The sequence below is a fragment of the Rhagoletis zephyria genome, unplaced genomic scaffold (assembly GCF_001687245.7).
Source record: "Rhagoletis zephyria isolate East Lansing unplaced genomic scaffold, Rhagoletis_zephyria_1.1 Rzeph_scaffold_05269, whole genome shotgun sequence".
NCBI classification, from domain to species: domain Eukaryota; kingdom Metazoa; phylum Arthropoda; class Insecta; order Diptera; family Tephritidae; genus Rhagoletis; species Rhagoletis zephyria.
The window spans coordinates 24,180-43,711 of record NW_016162352.1 but is presented as its reverse complement, the minus strand read 5'-3'; the positions used below and the strand labels follow the sequence as shown (position 1 = coordinate 43,711).

The following is a 19,532-nucleotide window of genomic DNA, read 5'->3' as shown; positions in this document are numbered from 1 at the left end:
TACACTTGCTACATACATATGTACATATATTGTTTGACAAATTGCAACAGGCCAACAATATTGCTGGGCGCTGGGTGTTGTTGGGAAATTGCAGCTGCAATTGTTATCGCTTTTATTGTAGCTCATATCAGCGGGCGCGTGTGTGTGTGTGTGTGTGTGTGGTTGAGTGCGCGAAAGTTCTGCTTTCCACTGCGTCCATTCTTCACACCAACCGTCCGATCATCCCTCCGCGTCCATCCTTGCATTGAGGTCGCAGCAACTTGCAATCGCCGTATTCGTTATTTTTGGGATAAAGGATTATGCAGCAGCCGGCTTTCGCTTGACGCCAGCAAGTACATAGCTTAAGAGGCAGTCCGAAACAATACAGTGAATTTGAGTAGGGAGTGGCGTTGTAGCACCTTCAGTGCCTGTGGACATTGTTAGCTCATTGTTGTCGTCGGTCGGCGAGTTGATGCAGGGCAGCATTGCCGGCATTGTAAACACGGGCACGCAAAGCTTCGAAGATGAGCTTACTTCTACTTAAGTGTAAGGAGCGCAATTGCTTCGCTAGCTTAAATTTTTGATTATACCAATGAAGCTTTTGTTTGCTGTACTTCGCTGAAACTTATAAATAACTGCTAAGGTCTTAAATTTACTTTTAATTATGTACCTATCTGTGAGTTCAATGATTAAGATCTGTTCTTGAAGAGGGGCAGCCCACTCAAATGCGAAACGTAGTCGCGTTATAAAAATTTAGTTTTTTTTTTAATAAAAGTGCTTTTTAAAGGCTAAAATCACTGTATCCGGTCAATAAAATTACCAAAAAGTAAAAGATTCTGGAAAATTTTAAATTCCATAGAACTTTTATAAAAAACTTTTAGTTTCTTTTTTTTATATTGAACGTATTAAAGTAGAGTATCCACGAGGTGGTGTTGGGGCCACATCTAAATTTTTCGCCGTAGAGAATATAACGTGTGTTTGTTGTAATTCATACTATAATTGTGCGTATTATTTGTTATTGTAAACTGCCAGAACTTCGTCTCGCACACATCGCTTTGGTTATGTTAATTAAAATTCCATTGCAGGAAGATATGTATGCCTTCTGACGACCACAAAACCATAATCAGAAAAGATAAATATGCCACTGGAAATTAATAGAAATTAAATTTTGGTTGATGTGATTTTCGCCGGGTCCGTTAGTATCTCGAACTTGCCATTGCCAGCCATTTCTCGTATTTTAAAGCCTCCAATTTTAATAGATACATACATATTGTCACCTTAATTCACAAAGGCCCTAACCAACACTTTTTTCGAAGCTGCGTTTTTCACAGATTTTGCTAGGATATATTAAAGTACACCTTCACAAAAAAAAATTCAAAGTGTTAGTACCAAAAACAACCGAGGTATGCCACTTTTTAAAACGCCCTACACATATGCATAAATTGATTTTTATAATCGCCCTCATTGCGAGAGCCGTGTCGAATGCAAGTCGTTTTTCGAGAGTCAAATCGTATCTTAAGTTTTACGCCATTGCCTAAAATTTCCACTCGACTAGTGTATTAAAGTGGGAAAACTTGGCAGCACTGTATAGTTTACGACGATTTTCGTCGTTTACTTATTTCAGCACGGCTGTATACAATGCCAATATTGTCGAGTCGTACAATTGAGCCTAATTTACGACTTACGCAATGAGGCTGAATGTTTTTTGCTACTCCTGTAGAATAAAAAACTTGTTGGTTAGGGTCTTTGTGAATTAAGGTAGCGATATGTAGATCATAAAGTTCACCCGTGAGCCAAAATACGCTCCTTAGATACTTTTAAGAAATGAACAGGTGGAATAAGGTTAAGTTCACCTAGAACTGTGACCTATTAAAATCACTGAGCGCTGTTCAATTTGAAATTCCGTTTACATACATCTTTAAAAAAGTATTTTTCTGCTATATATGTATATCTCGTTTGCCTATATATCTTGATGCATTTATATCCATATACAAACTCCAATTTCATTCTGGGTTTCATAAAATTTTAAGCTAGCTTAGCAAAGATAATTTGGCCCTACTGGCTTACTGCCATAATTACAACAAGCACACGTAGTCATAGTAAATACCTATAATACACAACTTATGAAAAATATATGTATTTATGTGTGTGTGCATACCCTGCAAAAAAAAATTATCAATTGATAAAAACTAACCCACTTGTAGTTAGCTTTCTTGCGGGATTTCTATAAAAAATATAACTTGTATTTACCTACAAAGAGCTTACTTGTAACTAGTTGACAAATAATGCAGGAGTAATGCAGGAGATTGTTTTTTTTTTTTAACGCGTTTATATTTAAATACCCTGCACTTCGTAAATACTTTGTCAAATTGAGGACAAATAAGAGGAAGATCGAAATTTCATGTTAAAGTTTCGATTTCATTTTAAAGTTATGTATGTCTGACGGAGTACGAATATGGGACCGCCTACAGCTGAATATGTAAACATATATGAAATGTAATAATATAAATGAAGTAAATAAATAAAACTAATAATAAAAAAATATATTTTGTTTTCCTATTGATATTTTATGTCCAAAAAAAAATAAGTTACAAGTTAGTTACATCAAATGCAGAGGTAACCACCCTATTTCGCGACCATCGGCACAGAAATACAGTTAGCTTTCGTCAAAGAAAATATACAGATAATAAGTGACTTTTAGCACATTCCTAATCAACTTAAAGTTAGCTTATAAATAGTTAGATACATTTCCGGCAGGGTAGATACACATATGTATGCATATGTGTGTGACAATGATAGTGCGAGTACTCGGCGCGCAGTGTTCGGACCGAGATGCGGAAATAACTTACCCGAAAAATCGGAGGATAAATAAAATTCCCACAGTAGATTTGCATTCTAACACCCGAACTCATAAAAAAATAAAGAAGAATGTTTTATGAATCGAAAATTTTTATGAAAATGTCGCTTTTAAACCTATTATAATTTTCATGAATAAGGCCATTAGTGTTTTCCTTCATGCAAATAAAAAATTTCAAAATTTTACAATAAGCTCAATGTGCTATAGAAAATAAATGTCAAAAAACTGTATAAAACTAGCTTGAAATACATCTTTGTTTATTAGACCCTTTGTAAAAAAATACATTGCGTGAATTTGTACCTAGACTTTTTCTACTTTAAGCATATTCCTATATATATTTTCAATGGGTATCTTCTCCGAAAATTTTCTACAGCAGAACAGTAAATTGAAATATAACGCAACGAATTTCAACATATTTCCAAGAAAAAATTAAATAAATTATTCTATTCACCCATTTGATTTAGCAACTTATTTTTTTTTTTTGAATCAATAATTTTTATTAAGCTTTAAATTTTTTACTGAAATTCGAAAATTAACTCTCGAAAAACCCGTCATGAAAAGATCAAAAAATGAGTGAAAAAAGGAGCAGATGAGGAATGGAATAGAGGAGTAAATTTATAAATTAAAAAACTAAACGGAGTATATCAACTCCAATCGGAGTAAAGTCCGAACACCCGCATTTAAGTAATAATATTAGCTAAGCAATAATTTGGAAACTCGAAAATACAAGAGGATAAAAACCAAATGAACGAAAATGAATGAGTAGCGAGTGCGGTGCAGTTTGTGCGTTTCTTGCCGCTTTGCTGCATCTGATAGGTGACAAAGTTTTCATGCTGATGCGAAATTTTGACAGATATATGGAGGTTTATAATATGAACTTGGCACACAAATTTCAACAAACTGTGGCGGTCACTTTTTTCAAGTTAAAATGCAAATAATAAAAGAGAAATTTTTTCACTTAAGTTTTTTAATTAAGTCAATTTAAATTAATTAGACGTTGCGAACATCGCTGAACCTTAGCAAGCCATTACAATTTTTTTTTGGGGTTTCAAGATATACGTATGTATGTATCATACATATATGTATATGTATATCTGATATTAATCCTGAAAAAACGAACGGTCCCATAACATCTTTTAATATCGAGGTCCAGACATTTAGTAAAAAGAACCTGAACATTTCAGATCATGCACTTTTCATCTGAAAAGAATACCTTAAGAGAAGAACTGTCTAACGGCGGGCACTATTTTCCGAAACAAATGTGAAACAATTTTTATCAGAAAAAAGCTTAAATGGTCAGTTTCTTAATTATAAATATTATTAAAAAAAAAAAAAAAACTCAAGCGCCTTCGCTTAATTTTGTTTTGACTATAAAGTGCAAAACTAATAGCAACAATAACAATAAATAGACGCTGAAGATGACACCACAATCCAAAATGAACGATGATGATGGGCAGCAAGCAATCGACGCGCCAATGACGTTGGCGTAGCACACAATTAGCTGGCTGGGTGCTAATCGCTTTGTCAGGAACAAAAATAAAAGTAATATGCTGCATAAATGTTTGCATTTGTATGTGCATGTACGTATATTAGGGTGGTCCAAAAATGCATATGAAAAATTATAGTCGGAATTTGTATGCTCTTACCACCAAGATTGTCCTATACCGAAAAAAATATATCCATTATTTTTTGTTTTAAAATAAAGAAATATTTAGAGGTCACTCAAAGCGCTCAAAGTTCTCCATGTACTATTTTATATGGGAAAAAAACAACTTTTCCAAGCAATATTTTTCCATCGGAAAACTTTGTTTCTCTTCAGGAGATTCCCAATAATAATACCCCATAATTTATTTAACCATTTTTTCATAGTTACTATATTTTAAAGATATGCCAAAAACCCACAGAAAATGCCAGCAAATGCAATGAGGGGGATAAATACAAAATCTTTGGTATTAAAAAATGGTTAAATAAACAATTGGGTATTATTATTGGAAGGCTGCTGAAGGAAATAAGAAAAGTTTTTGCTCGAAAAATATTGATTTTTAAGAAATCTATAACATTTTTACGAAAAGTTGTTTTTCCCCATATAAAATACATGGAAAATTTTGAGCGCTTTGGGCGTTCTCTAAATATTTTTTGATTTCAAAATAGAAAAATAGGGATCTTAGGGGGTGAGCGTATTAAAATTCCGACTTTCTTATTTTGGACCACCTTAATGTATATATATACACAAATATGTAAATGATTGTATGTAAATAGGTACGGAGATATCGTACATTTTTATACTATATGCACGTATGGATGTATTTTACATTTGAATGTACATATGTATGTACGTATTTCGAGCATATATGTATGCTAATACATATGGACATCATTAGGATGCGCCACTGCTGATTAACCAAACGAACGGAACATTTTCTTAAATTATGCACGAGTATTAGAATTGTTTCCCTGTTAAAGTTGGATTTCTCTTTCCTATACAATTCAAACTGAAAATGAAAATATCTGGGGAAATCATCTAATAATCTACACTCTAAAAATTTTTTGTTTAAATTTGCGCATATTAATATAGGTAATCAGTTTCCTCTCTTAATGAATGCAAATTTACACACCGTGTTCATTAAATTAAACACTACTTGTTTACTTTTACTTATCATATGTGTGGCGTAGAACAAACTTTAAATTTGTTTGTTATGTTCTAAAGATTTATTGTTCAAAATTTCACAGTTTACACATAAAATGTTTAAAATTAGCTCGAAAAAAATTTTGTTTAAATGTATGCATATAAAGATAGGTAGTTTCCTCTTCTAATGTGTGCAAAATTAAACACAGTATGTTCACCTTTACATATAAAATTTGTCACGCAGGAAAAAATAACGCACAAATTGTTTGAAATTTAGTAAATATGAGCACTTAATGTTTATTATTAGTAAAAATATATTTTTACTTTAAAATTTATTACAGTTTTAAACATTTCATGTGTATATTTATGTGTATTTTTCAAACATCTCATGTTCAAAATGAAACCTTGAACATCTTGTGCATATATTTACACAGGTTCTGGTTGAAAAATAAACACTTTTCAGTAGTAGTTTTACATGCACTTTTTAGAGCGTAGACGAACATTAAACATACAAATAAATTTAAGTGTCTGGGCATTATTTCGTGTCATTTTAGCTTCCCTAAAGTGTTCTACGATTCCATGAATATATTTTGGTTGAAATGGAATTCATTCGTGCGCTCTATACGTTTACGTCTTAAAACGGGAGTAAGAATAATTAAAAGTGTAAAATTCTATTACTTCATCAAAGCTAACTTATAGCAGAAAACCCTTTTTCCACTAAATATCCTTCGAAAAGAGATCAATGTCAAATGCAAATGTACATTTTCGCCAAAGTTTTAAAGAAACTATGTGCAAAATAAAAACTTTTTTAATTCAAATAGGCAACTGATTTCATATTCATACATCAATCTATCACGACAGTTCACAAAAATCCAGAAAAGTCGCAAGAACCGAAAAGTGCCAATAAAATACATTAACGTGCATCACCCAGAATAACTCTGCCAAGATATTTCGTAAAACTATTAGGATTTGCGTGAGTTAGGCAGATTTGAAAACACCTCAAAAAATCTGATTATTTTAATTGCGTTGTGGAATTTTATTCTCCTACCAACTCGTCGGCTTCCTAGTTACCTTCATTCACATAGCGGCATGATACGCAACAAAATGCTACCTTATATGACCTTGGTAACAGTTGAAGCATATCAAAGAAGTCTATGAATCAATCTTTTTCCAGGTTTTATTTAGCAGGCTCATTAATATCATTGCCCGCCCTGTAATTCACCTTTCAACCAGATGGAACAGAGCGATGAGTGGGAATCCAAACTCCATATCCGCAGTTGTACACGTCTTCATTGATGCAGTGGCCGAGAGGCATGCCAACCTTTGATGTTTTAGTACCTACCACTATAGCACTCATAAATATGTATATAACATCAGACACATTCGGATGTCTTCCAAAAGCTCCCAAACCCTGTGTTTCTTAGCAAGGGTTTAATCAAAATGGATGCTCCAACTATCGAAACCTCTTCCTTGACGTAATTACTAGTTATTTTATTTGCCCTCATCTCCGTTTTCAGTCCCTATTCCTCAAAGAGGAACGGTACATGGTTTGAATTATGCCTTGTTGTAAACAGTACAGGGATCGGGATCGGGACAGGTTTGGACCAAAGGGAGAGGGATGTTAGTTGTTGAGTGGGATTGAGCTGGCAAGTAAAGAGGTGGTTGGTGTCGTGCGGCCTCTTCTTCACGTGGGTGTTGCCCCAAGACAATCTAGCTCTCGAGAGTGTAAATTTTTCTGTCTGTCTAGACCACTTATTATTGAGTATTTTTGGCACGGTTCGGCCATTACAATTGCCTGGAGTTTGACCCAAACTATTTTGGGTGGCAACCAGAAATGGTCCAAACATTTTATTAATCACTTTGGAAAGCGCCCAGTCGTTTTTTTTCATTTGCAGTGTGAGGCATTCTAATGTACATTTACACACATACGTGCATTGTAGCGCTTAATCGCATTTGAATTCTCAACTGTCGCGCTAACGATAGTCATATGCGACAATTGCTCGTTACTCGCTATCATTAGAGTATGGTTATTATTATTTTTGTGTGTGCCATTTTTACATTTGTTATGCTTATTGTTATCGTTTAATTTGCTACTGCTTTTTTGTTGTTGTTGCTGTTGTCCGCTGTGATGACTATTCATTTTGTGATGGTCGTGCTCGACCCACACACGCCCAACATCGACGACTCGAGCAATGCTCAGCCGCCGGGCGACCACCTCAAACCGGCCAGTCATTGGCCAAGCATGGCACAGCGCTGACGCTTTTTATCGATTTTTACCAGAACATCGACGAAACTCGAGGCAAGGCGCAAACTCGTGCGCGCTCGCTCGCTTAGTGCCGCTGCAACAATTGCTAGTGCAAACTGTCAGTTGAAATGTCAAAATTTGCATTCATTTGCGGGTAGATGAGAGCATAGCGAATGATATTTGAGAGCGCAGCAGAACAGCTGTCATTTGTTGTTTGTTTACAATGCAAAAAAAACTTTAGTGCAAAGTGTGTGGTTTACAAGTTACAATTGACTAAATCGCAGTTGTTGTTGTTGCCGCGCCTATTGTTGTTGCTGCTGTGTGCGTTGCGTCACACTTGCGTTGCGTGTTGCTGTAGGTTAGTGCTGTCGTTGTAATTATTATTGAGCAGCTTTGTGAAAATCTGACATTTCGCCGGAAAACAAGTAGAGGAAGTGAGTCTGGACAGTGACCGTGTGCCAAACGAAATGGGGAAACCCAAAAATTTAGCAAAAGAAAATTGTGGAAAAAGTTTAGTGAATGTAATTTGCGTGCCTGCCTGCCTGCCTGCCTGTGTTTGTGTGTGTGTGTGTGTGTGTGCTGATGACTTGGTTGCGGTTCGACCCATTAACGTGTGCAGTCTACATATATGCAGTGGCTGTGAAAGAACCAACAACACTAAATTATAGCAAAAATATATCAACAAACAAATAATTGTAAGCGATTTGGAACGGAAGTGTCATTTGCAGCCATTAGCAGCCACAAGGCGCTGCTCCATCATCGTCGAGTCACCCGATCACACCGCTACATCCAATAGCAATCGCTGGTGCGGCCCAGAAACTAAAGTAAATCGACTTTGGGCAGAGAGAGGCGAGGCGCTAAAGGCAAAAAAAAAATACTTAGTAGCTTCAATAATTCAATGAAAATCAAATTAAAGTTAATTGGCAAAGTCACGAGAGCAACGCATTTGCAAGCAAATGGCAAAGGCAGCAGGCAAAACATTAAGCAACAACAACAACAACAACAACAACAACTGTGTCAAGAATGGAAGTGGCAAAAGCAATTGTAGTATGTAGCTCAGCAGCAAGCACAGCGTGTGAAAATATGTTGCTTACAAAGCAACAACAACGAACAATAAAAAATCACAACTGAATGCCGCACCCAAAAATTTTAACAAATGCTACAAAAAATTTAAAGATATGATAAATAACTAAGTTAATAAAATTGCACAAAAATCAAAGATAAGAAAATCGGGCGGCAGTGAGTGATAAAGGGAATTGAATAAAGTAGATAATTTTACAGCGAAAGTTGGCACAAAATTTAAAAAAAAAAGTTAGATAGATTTCTTTATTGAATACTAAGAAAAAGCATAGCATACAAGCAAAAACAACTACACACATATGCCAGTCAAGTTTAACTAAACTCGCGACTAAAACTCCAAGATCAGCAGGCGTCAAGTCGATTTAACACAACAGAATAAAGATTTAACCGAATACAAAGCAACGAAAATAAACAAAATCAACAAAAACAGCATCGACTTCGGACATACATACATACATATATGTATATGTGCTTAATCATTTATTAGTAGCGACTGCTTGATTTGCGAAATTATTTCCATAAATAATAATTTCCCTTTGTTGAAATTCACCGAAGTCATAAAATACAGTAAGTGATAAATCATTTCGAACAAATAAAAAACATTTTCTAGTTACTTACAGACATATATAGTTTTATTGCATTTTTATATCCGGCGCACTTATGCAGAAGGGTATTATTGCTTTGCTCCCTTCAGCTAAAAGTAAAAGCGACAACAAAGAGCTCTCTTTGTAGCAGATTATAAATAAGGAGCCATAAAAGGATGTACGCATGTAAACAAATTTTTTTCTATACACGATTTGTTCTACATTGGGCATTACTCGAAAAGAGCGAAATGTTGAAAAGACCTAAAATAATCGAAGTAGATATACATACTTGCAAGCACATCCATTCCAAATGCTCAGAATGTAAAAAAAAAACTAAGGGCGTGTAGTCCCTACGCGAGAAAGAAGTGAAACTTAGTCCTTACCTTAGCCATAATTTTCATCGTAATCTTTATCTTTAACGGTTTTTTGGTATGGCCTTATAACAATTATGTATATTCAAATAATTTATTGATTACGCTACACGACAAAAAAAAATCACTAGGAATTAAATAAAAGTTCTCCAAAGTAGAATGGTTTCTCTGGGTCAGACCTAATTTCTGAGATATCGGTGAAAAAATGAAAAAACTCATAGTTGCAGTTTAGTAATGTAACTTATGTGCATCGAAAAGTTGTATTTGTCATCCTATCGCTTTAACATTTGGGAGATTTGTAAAGCCTTCATACAATCACACAAGTGATTTGGTCACTATAGAAAAAAAAAAACATACAGAAAATTAAGAAAAGTCGACCGTCTTAAAATCAGAAAAAGTTAGCCACCCTACGGAGAGCTCTATTAGAAAACTGTTAAACCTACTTATAATTTTTAAACTGAGAAAACTATGGGTTTCTTCATATTTTGACGGATATCCCAGAAACTAGGTTTGACATAGATAAACCATTACGATATACGCGGAATCAGTAGAAAATTGTACGTTGGAAAAGTTTTGTTTCATTCTTGCTGGTTAAAGTTGATCAAAAATTGTTGAGCAGTGTTATTATTCATTAAAAAAGTTTTATTGTATGGCAATTGAGAAGTGCATATTCAAAAATTTCACAAAGGAAATTTTCCACATGCAGCAGTGCATAGCAAGCATTTAGGCGCTGGGTGTTAGCAGTCGCGCCTAAACACATTTCTAATAGACACTAGCAGATAGATGAAGAATTATGCTCGCAAGCAGTGAAATAAAGAAGGATTTAGAATGCTTGGCACGATGTTATGACGTTTCTGACCCACCTTCGCTGGGATTGGATGTGGGGTTTTTGCGAGCTCTATGTTGGGGGCGAAAATTTTGCCCCTTTCGCATCTAAAATATGGTTTTTGATTTGATTATTTAATCTAAAATTTAGATTCTAGATGCATCTCTCGAGACAGCTGCTTACATACTTACGTATACCGTAATACGCACTTTGTGTTTAATTATCCAGGAAAACCAATTAACTGGGGCTCTCTCAGTAGATAAGTTCGCTTTTCAACCAATGATAAGCGAGAAACCCAAGCGAAGGTCGATTAACTGCTAGGGATGCAGTGCATACTGATTGAGTTTCTTTATTAATATTTTTTCTTTTTACTTTTGCATTTAATGAGTCACATTACATTTACACATACACACGTCCGTATGTACATAAATATCATCCATGCGAAGTACATAATTATCACAGAGCTTTCGCAATATTTTTTTGCAATTTTTACGGGTACTTTTTTAAGCTTAATGCATATACGATTTATTTATTAGTCATTATCACCTAGAGCGAAAAAATTGTGGTTTAGTTAAAATATAATTGTTTATTTTAAAGTTATTCGTCATCTTTGCATAAAATATGTATGTCATCAACTTTGATTTTATCAAGAAGATCGTTGAGTTAAGGAATAATATTTTAGTATGAATTTTTAGAGTGTGGATATCCTCTTTTTGTTAGATACCTTTTTCATGTGCATACCAAAATTCATGCATACATACAATGGTATATTGGTTTCCCCAGACAAGGGACACACTTGGTTCTTTTTTATATCACGAAAGCTGGGAGCCTCAGGTTACTCAGCCAAAGTGTTTCTAGCCTCGCGAGGGATGGGCAGTCTACTGATACAAAAGGGATCAGTTGAGATTCCTAACCTTACCGCGTGAATACCAATCGCACAATGGCCTGTCGGGACCTCCACCAATAGAAAGGAGCTCCTTTGGCCTCCCCCATCCATTCCAGGCCCAACCATCCAAGAGTGAACCGCAGAGGAAAAAAGACGCGCCCCGCTGTTTCATACCCGGTGATGACGTTTCAAGGGTGCAGTTTCTTGCCAAGTCAGAATCTTCGAAGTTTCCCACAACTGTGGCCGGGTCCAAAGAGTGGTGAGACATTCCGATTTCGAGTGCACCACCACAGGCCGTCATAGTCACCTCCGCTAATCTCCTAAACTGACGTCACGATCGTCAGCAGTAAATTTTTGCCTCAAAGGCTCTACAGAAGTTTTCATGGAGAGCTGACGGCAAAATATAACCCAACCAACCCTGTCTCCATATTTCACTGCTCCTTTCATTAACCCCGCCCCACCAAGTTCTCTTGAGGATAATCTTAATGGGTCAAGGCTTCCTCTATCCACTTTACTAATGTGAGTAGGGTAGTAGCCAACGACTTTCCCTTGCAGTAAGCATGTTGAGCTCTCGAAAGACAGTCACGACATTTAGTCGTTTTCCGGCCTTTTTAGTAGAAACGAAGACAAACTTATAGGCCTATAGGCATGCTTAGTGGAAGCATGAGAGTCCTTAGTGACCTTCGAGATTAACGCAACCCTGATGACCCTCACCCAGTTCGCTTAAATAGGAGCCAGCCAATTGCACGACACCTTCAGAGCCTTTTTGAGCGGTGCAGGTATAAAGCCATCGGATCCCGGCCTCTTGAAGGGTTTAAACTATGTTATCGTCCAGGCCATGTGACGATCATCCACAAAGTCGGAGAGGGAGGTACAACTCCCGTGCGTTGTTCCATCGGAGATTTCTCCTGGGGAATTGTTGCAAGCAAATGAGCATAAATCAGAAAATTTAGCGACTGCTTACTGCTCATTGTGCCGTCTGCCTCGTCTCTGAAGTAACCCAAGGGAACAGGATTCTTCCCAAATATTCATTTCATCGTTTTCATTTGTTAATTTTTATTTGCGTTGTAAAAATACTTTTTTGTTGGTATTATATACTTACTACTATATATTTAGACAGTTTCACAAGGAACCCTATTTTATACCAAACAAGAAAACTGGAAATGATTACAAACGTTTTCTGAATAAAGAGCACCCAAGGCCTAGCGGAGAAAACCGCTCACTTAGTCTGTTTCTATTCAGAGGCAAAAGTAACACTTACGCGGATTTGCTTTAAATTACACTTTAACTTTAACTTTAATATTAAAAATTGTGAAACTTCGCTTTGCCAGCGCTGACTTTTGCCGATAACAAGTGCTATTTATGTCTCAAGAGGACTGCAAACTTATTTAGAAAATGTACAATTTCCACTTTAAGATTTTAATTATCCACTCAAATACTCATAAAAAACTTATAATAAGCTCAAACATTGTAAGCAATCGACTCATCAAAATATCGCCAAGAATCATTCATTAACCAACATTGGCTCTGCAAATGCTTTCGATATCACTTAACTTCGAACTTAAGTAGAAGAAAATTAATACGATTAAACAATGCTGCTGTAATTGACTTGTAATTCTTTTTGATTCTCTTCTCTTTCAATTGTACGCACAAAATTGTAGACTCGCTCAAGCGCAACACCTCCAGCCAAGACAATGGGTAACACGCAAACGAACCACCACACCACAGTCAACGAGCCACAAACGCCAACGAATGGCGCTGGTGCTGGTGCCGGTGCCGGTGCAGGTGCGGGGGGTAGCGGTAGCGGCACATTGAAAAGTCGGCGCGGCAGCCGAGTGAAAGTTTTTGCACGCTTCGGCCAAAGGAAACAATCGCAGCTGCCAGCGTCCGCGACGAAGGAGGCCACCGCCACCACCACCACCACCAACACCACTGTGGCCACACCTACATCGACTTCCGCTTACGATGACTCCATCGAGGAGGAGGAGCTGATGCTACGCCAAAGTCATGCGGCTGTGATAAGGCAATTGGAAGATGAACAAATGGATTTCCGTAAGTTTGTGCTTTTCATTCTACAATTTTCATTGTTTTTCAGTTTGTTGTTTTCGATTGCAATATTCTTGTTGTTGGTGTACATATTAAAAACTTCCTCCTTTAGTCCTCCTACTTCTATGCTTACAAAACAGTTACTCAATTTACTTACTGTGCCGTCATTGATTGTTGTTGTCGTTCTTGTTCTTGTTCTTATTCTAGTTCTTGTTCTCTTACTTGTTAGTTACATACTTTTTCTGCTGTTTCTTTTTTTTTGTTGCGAATTGGATATTCTATTATATTACTATGTATTTGTATGTACTGGAAATGAAAAGGAATTAAAATTTGTAGTACTAAATATTTGTTGAATTTGGCGGCTTGTTCATTTACTGCCATTCCCTTTTATTTAGTTTTTGTTTCTTTTTTCTTTTAACTTTTAAGCCAATTTAATCGACCTTTTGATTGCCTTTTAAAAAGTTTTTAGCTTCACTTTTATTGCTAAAATTTTCAACTTAAAATTGCTACCAATTCCCATGCCCCAACTGTTGTTGTAGTTTCCGCGTAGTGAGAGGTACTGAAATTGGCAAAACATTTTAAACATTGCAGGCTTTTATATCAGCAATCGTAGACCAGTGTATCAATATCCACAATGCTTACGATTTTATTTTAAACCCCTTCCGCTTTCGCGTTGCATATTTTTAGGCCCATATGTCATTCATTCAGAGATTTTTAGCGATAGAAATTTAGCGCAACGATTTCTAGAATCCCACTACTGATGTGACTTCACTTCAAAAACTGAATTTGCCTAAATTTGGTTGATTAAAAATCAAAGATTTTGAAATGCAGCTGATTGAGTTCCAGTGTAATTTAATATGGACTAAAAACTTTGTCGAAACAAATGAAAGAGTTGGAATAGATCGAATTAGAAAGATCAGCAGCCAATTGGGCCAAAAATGTTAATACTAAAATTTTAGACAATTTGACAATATGTATTTTCCTCTACCTTGTACATGTGAGTCCTAAACACTTACCACGAGACGCTTAATTCGTTCTTTTAAAATTTTTTGTACGATTTGTGTGTCATTTAATGTCTCCAAGACCGGCGATAAGTGAATGAATATTTCTTTGGAAGTAATGGCACGTATACATATGTATGTATAAAGGTTCGCGGCCGTCAACTAGATTGGAGATTTGTGTGTACGCCGCTATAACTTATAAGGCCAATCTTGCTTATGGTACAATGACTAATTGCGCTTTCCTTCGTACCAAAACTTTCGGTTTTTGGCTGTCCCTTTCTCGTTTCATGTTAGTTTGAAAGGAAAAAATGCAAACTGGTGAGACAATTCCGTTTTCGTTTCCTTAAAATGTCATACCCTAATAAGGCAAAAACTTTATCAGGAGAGGTGGCTTCCCTGAAAATGAGATGGTTGCTTAAGACGACAATATGATAACGATTTTCACGAAAAATTACTTAAACTGATGCTTATTGCAACTACTTATTTAGGCATTTAATAACACAAATATTAATGATAAAATTGGGCATTAAAAAATACCTGTGTCATTTCGTTAAGAAAAATTCTCATTCAAATCAGGTTAATTTCCAGTGTAATTAGCAAGGCGTCAAAAATCGTGTTTTTGCAAAAATGTAAATTTTATTGCTAATTCCGGCCGAATGTTTGTTTGGGAAGATTTTTGTTTACGAATTCCATTAAATATGTATTATAGGAAATAGATGGATAGAAAATATATCTACAGATTACTTGGTATTAAACCCAGATCGTAGCTTAAAAATACAGGTGCACTACCCATGGACGGCGGTGTAGAGATGGGAGCCTACTCCTAGGAGTAGTGTCGCTCAGTCGTTGCGGCTGCGTACTTCTAGGTATCCATAGGTTCTGTAGGAAACTGAAATGGATGGAATAGCGCCATCAGAAAAATAGGGCAGTGATTTAATATGCCAGCTATGTACTGAATTGAGAAATAATTTTGAAAAAGACCCGGGAGAAGAGCATCGACACACACCAGCTATGGAAATGCCAATTTCAAAGCCACTTTATGCAGCGCGAAAAGGAGTTGCCTCTTCGTTGCGATGTCTAAAATGGAGTTGAGCAGTTTCTTCTTTTCTCGATAATTTCTTTGGGGTTCCTTATGTCAATTTAAAGTGATTATCATCCTCCTAACACACAGACCATCATTAAGTAAAATTCTAAACAAAATTCTATAAAGTCTAAAAGTTTAAATGGATTTACATAAGCAAATGCATACGTATGTACATCCGTAACCACGCAAACACTGACTATGTCATACATATGCATTCACACCGAAATCGAATTTTATTCATCGTCAAGAAAGAAGCTGCTCTTTGAATTTGCATTCTTTTCTTACAGAATTAATTTGTATGCCATTATGTTTGACGAAGTTTTTTTCTGCATAAATCCGAACACATAAATACAAAAGCAACAAAATTCATAATTCATAAGTAATACAGTGAATGGAATTGAATATTTTTTAAGCCTTTCACACGGCGCGGCGCAAGTATGTAGTCTGCTTTTAGGCGTTCGTGCATGCGGCCACCAAGTATCACAGCCAGCTTTGGCCATTGCACATAACTTTTTCGCGGCAAATGGAATAAAGCTTTTTATATTTACAATCCGTTTCCCCTGTCCGCCACACTCTTCAGATTATCTAAGCTCAACAGCATCAGCGTTGTTATGTCACAGGTCTCGTTCGCATCAACACCGTTGTGGCTTACGCAATAAATCCGACTGTTAAGGGATTGATATGTGTACTCATGTATGTATGTATGTTTGTATTCTGTGACATTGCTTACTATTTCGTTACGACTGCTGGGTGTTCACGCTCGTCACGCGGCGGCGGCCAAAAGTCAAATTCAAAATCAAATTTCGTACGCTTCAAATATTTTTAACCAATTTTTCCATACTTTCACAATCCAATTCAATTTTTTTTTTTCACCGCTACGTATATATGTATGTATAACTATCCAATGACAGCACACCACCCAACTACGATTCCAATCGCGTTTTACTCTTTGCTGCGGTGATGCGGCAATGTGTGGGCGAGTTGAGTGCTGTGCGTTGCGCTCTGGGGAGTTTTGTTGCTGAAACGTGGTCAATTAAGTTTGCAACGTAATAATTCCATGAAGCGCATCTATGCATTACCGCTGCTATCTTAGTACCGCTGCTGTGCATTGCATGTGAATATTTGTGTGTGTGTATGCATGAACATTTACATACATTTGGCATACTTATCTTCTACAGAACGCTGCTGAACTACCAAATTATGTCGTCGTTGCATTGCCGGTGCATCACAAATTCCCAAACACCTACACAGACACGCACACATGCACATACATGCATTTGCTCGTGCGCTCGCGAATACCCGAATTAATGCTTGTTTCGCTCATTGACAGCACTCATGTGGTGCTATGCTATAGGCGCTTTGCTATGCATTTTCATGTTATGTTACATACATACATACACTTTTCCGAATGCAACAAGGGAAATCGCATCGAAATTTCCGCATATTAAAATGCACAGTTATAGGAGCAAAATTGAATAAGCGTATCGCGCACTTTGAGTTGGAATCTAATACGCGAATACTGCGTAGTTATAAGCGAAAACGTCATTTGAATATCCGAATTGTAAATGAGCACGAATTATAATGGAAATAGAATTATCGAAATCATGTCAAAATCGAGGATATGGATTTTCAACATCGCATTTTAGCGACAAATGCAACTTTAGAAGATATGACGCAGTGTACGGCGTGAAGATTAAAGAGACAATTTGTTGTAAAAATGAGCGATCACTAAAAGTAAAGAAATTTGCAATAATAGCATTACTGGACATAGCAGCGGGGCTTTCAACAATGCCTACGCCTATACGAGTACCTCGTCTCCGACGGACCTGCGGGTGGATAAAACTCTGATTCGAGACACTGGCTGGTCTATCAAAGGGGCGCTCCGCATGGGGTATTCTCACTTCACTCCTATGGGTAGTGACGGTCAACCAACTGCTGCGGCACATGGCGGTGGATGGATAAGAGGTCCTCACATACATACATATGTCGATGTTGTTGCGGTTATCGTGGAAGAGCCATTTCCACGATAACCTTGTGCGATCTCATCCAAGCTACTCTTTATTCGCTAGTTACTTGGACCAGCTAAAACTGAGCTAATCCTTCTTACCAGACAGTATAAAGTACCGGCTCTTACACCTTCAAAACTCTCAAGCATGAAATTTAGACATACTGCCAAGTATCTTGGTGTAATTCTCGAGAGTAAGCTGCTATGGAACGACAACAAAATGGAACGCATCAAGAAAGCCAACACAGCGCTCTTCGCCTGTAAAAAGCCGATCGGCGTATCGTGGGGCTTCTCACCTAGGATGGTTCTCTGGATATACGAAGCCATTATTCGTCCGATTTTAGTTTACGGATCCCTGGTCTGGTGGCCTACCCTTAGCAAGGCAACAACGCTTAAACAATTTCTAAGGGTACAAAGATGTACGGAGCTATGCACCAGCGGAGCTCTATGCTGTACCCCTACCAGAGCTCTGAACGCGATTTTTTTTATCTATCCACGCCTGACGCAATTGCTTGTGAAACAGCCGTTATTGCAGCCTTAAGACTCAGAGAGGCCGTTGCCTGGAATCATGGTACATCCGGACACCCGAAAATGACGATGGCGTCCATACCGATACCTGCAATTACTGACGACTGCATATCATCAAATACCTTTAACAACAACTATAAATGGTGCTGTATATAGTAAACCAACTCAACAGGATTATAACTCCACTAACGCAACGCTATAAACATGTACACTGATGGCTCCAAACTTGACGGAAAGGTCGGGAGAGGAGTCTTCTCCCCGGAGCTGGAACTATAAATATAAATATCTTTTCGGCATCCTGACCACTCCGGTGTACACTGGCACCTAGTAAGAAGATCCAAACAGAAAAGACACAAGAATGATAGAATACAAGATTGCGCATTCTTGCGGGTGGTGACGTCAAGATAGCAACGAATAGGAAAGAGTAGATGGAGATGGAGGAGAGAAAGAGTGTTAACTGTCAAACCATGGAGGTCGCCATATTTACATACATATAAACATCTTTGCATACATACAAACAGTTTGCTAAAATGACGTCACACGAACAACTAATTCTGTCAAATTCGCCAAGAACAAAGTAGCAGTACTGCTGATTGCACCACCTCTGTCTCCCTACTGTTGTGTAAGTAGTTGGCAACCCTATGTATGCATGTTAGTAAGTAAGAAGCAAATGACAAAAGAAATAAAAGAAGAGTCAGTACAAAGCAACCACTCGTGTCGAACACTACATAACATGGTGTCAGATCGCGGTCAAAAAATAAAGAAATAAATATATATATATTTTCATCATGCCTACAGAGAAGGCGCAACCAACAGCAGAATGCAGTAAAGTGGTCAGCATGGCTACAACAGTTACCCCATTGGACCTAAAGGCAACCAATTTGTCACTCGCATGGAATAATTGGAAAAATTCCTTCAAAATATACATGCGTGCAGCGGGGCTGGAGCAACAGACCGACCAGCAAAAGGTGGCACTATTGCTGCACCACATAGGACCGGATTCGCTCTTGGTGTTCAACTCGTTCAACTATGATATTGATACGGTTGGCTACGATGAACTCCTAAAAAGTTTTAACGACTACTTCGTGCCTAAAGTGAATGTGGTTGTGGAGAGATATCGGTTCTTCTCCAGGAAGCAAGCTGAAGAAGAGACAATTGAAGAATTCGTAACTGTTTTAAAGAACCTTAGCCTATCATGCGAATTCAAAACTTTACGGGAAGATTTAATAAGAGACATTTTTGTGTGCGGGCTTTCGCCAAGGTTTAAAAGTGTCAAAGAACGCTTGCTCAGCGAAGTGGACTTAAAATTAGATAAAGCAGTGGCAATCGCAAAAAACATGGTCTTAGCCAAAGAAAACTCAGCCGAATTGGGTGCAGATAATGAAAAGTTTATAGCAGTTATCAGGAACAAAAG

At 37.1% G+C, this 19,532-nt stretch overlaps 1 protein-coding gene across 1 annotated transcript in view; it reads left to right on the top strand.

Moving 5' to 3' along the window:
- Nucleotides 1–7,716: 7,716 nt before the first annotated feature.
- Nucleotides 7,717–19,532, top strand: part of LOC108371858 (nuclear pore complex protein DDB_G0274915-like) — a gene marked incomplete at its 3' end in the record, with an annotated part of 35,989 nt that continues 24,173 nt past the window's right edge. The window contains exons 1-2 of the mRNA XM_017627465.1: nt 7,717–9,354; nt 13,116–13,506. Of these exons, the coding sequence (XP_017482954.1) occupies nt 13,149–13,506 (358 nt within the window). The remainder of the gene's footprint in view (nt 9,355–13,115; nt 13,507–19,532) is intronic.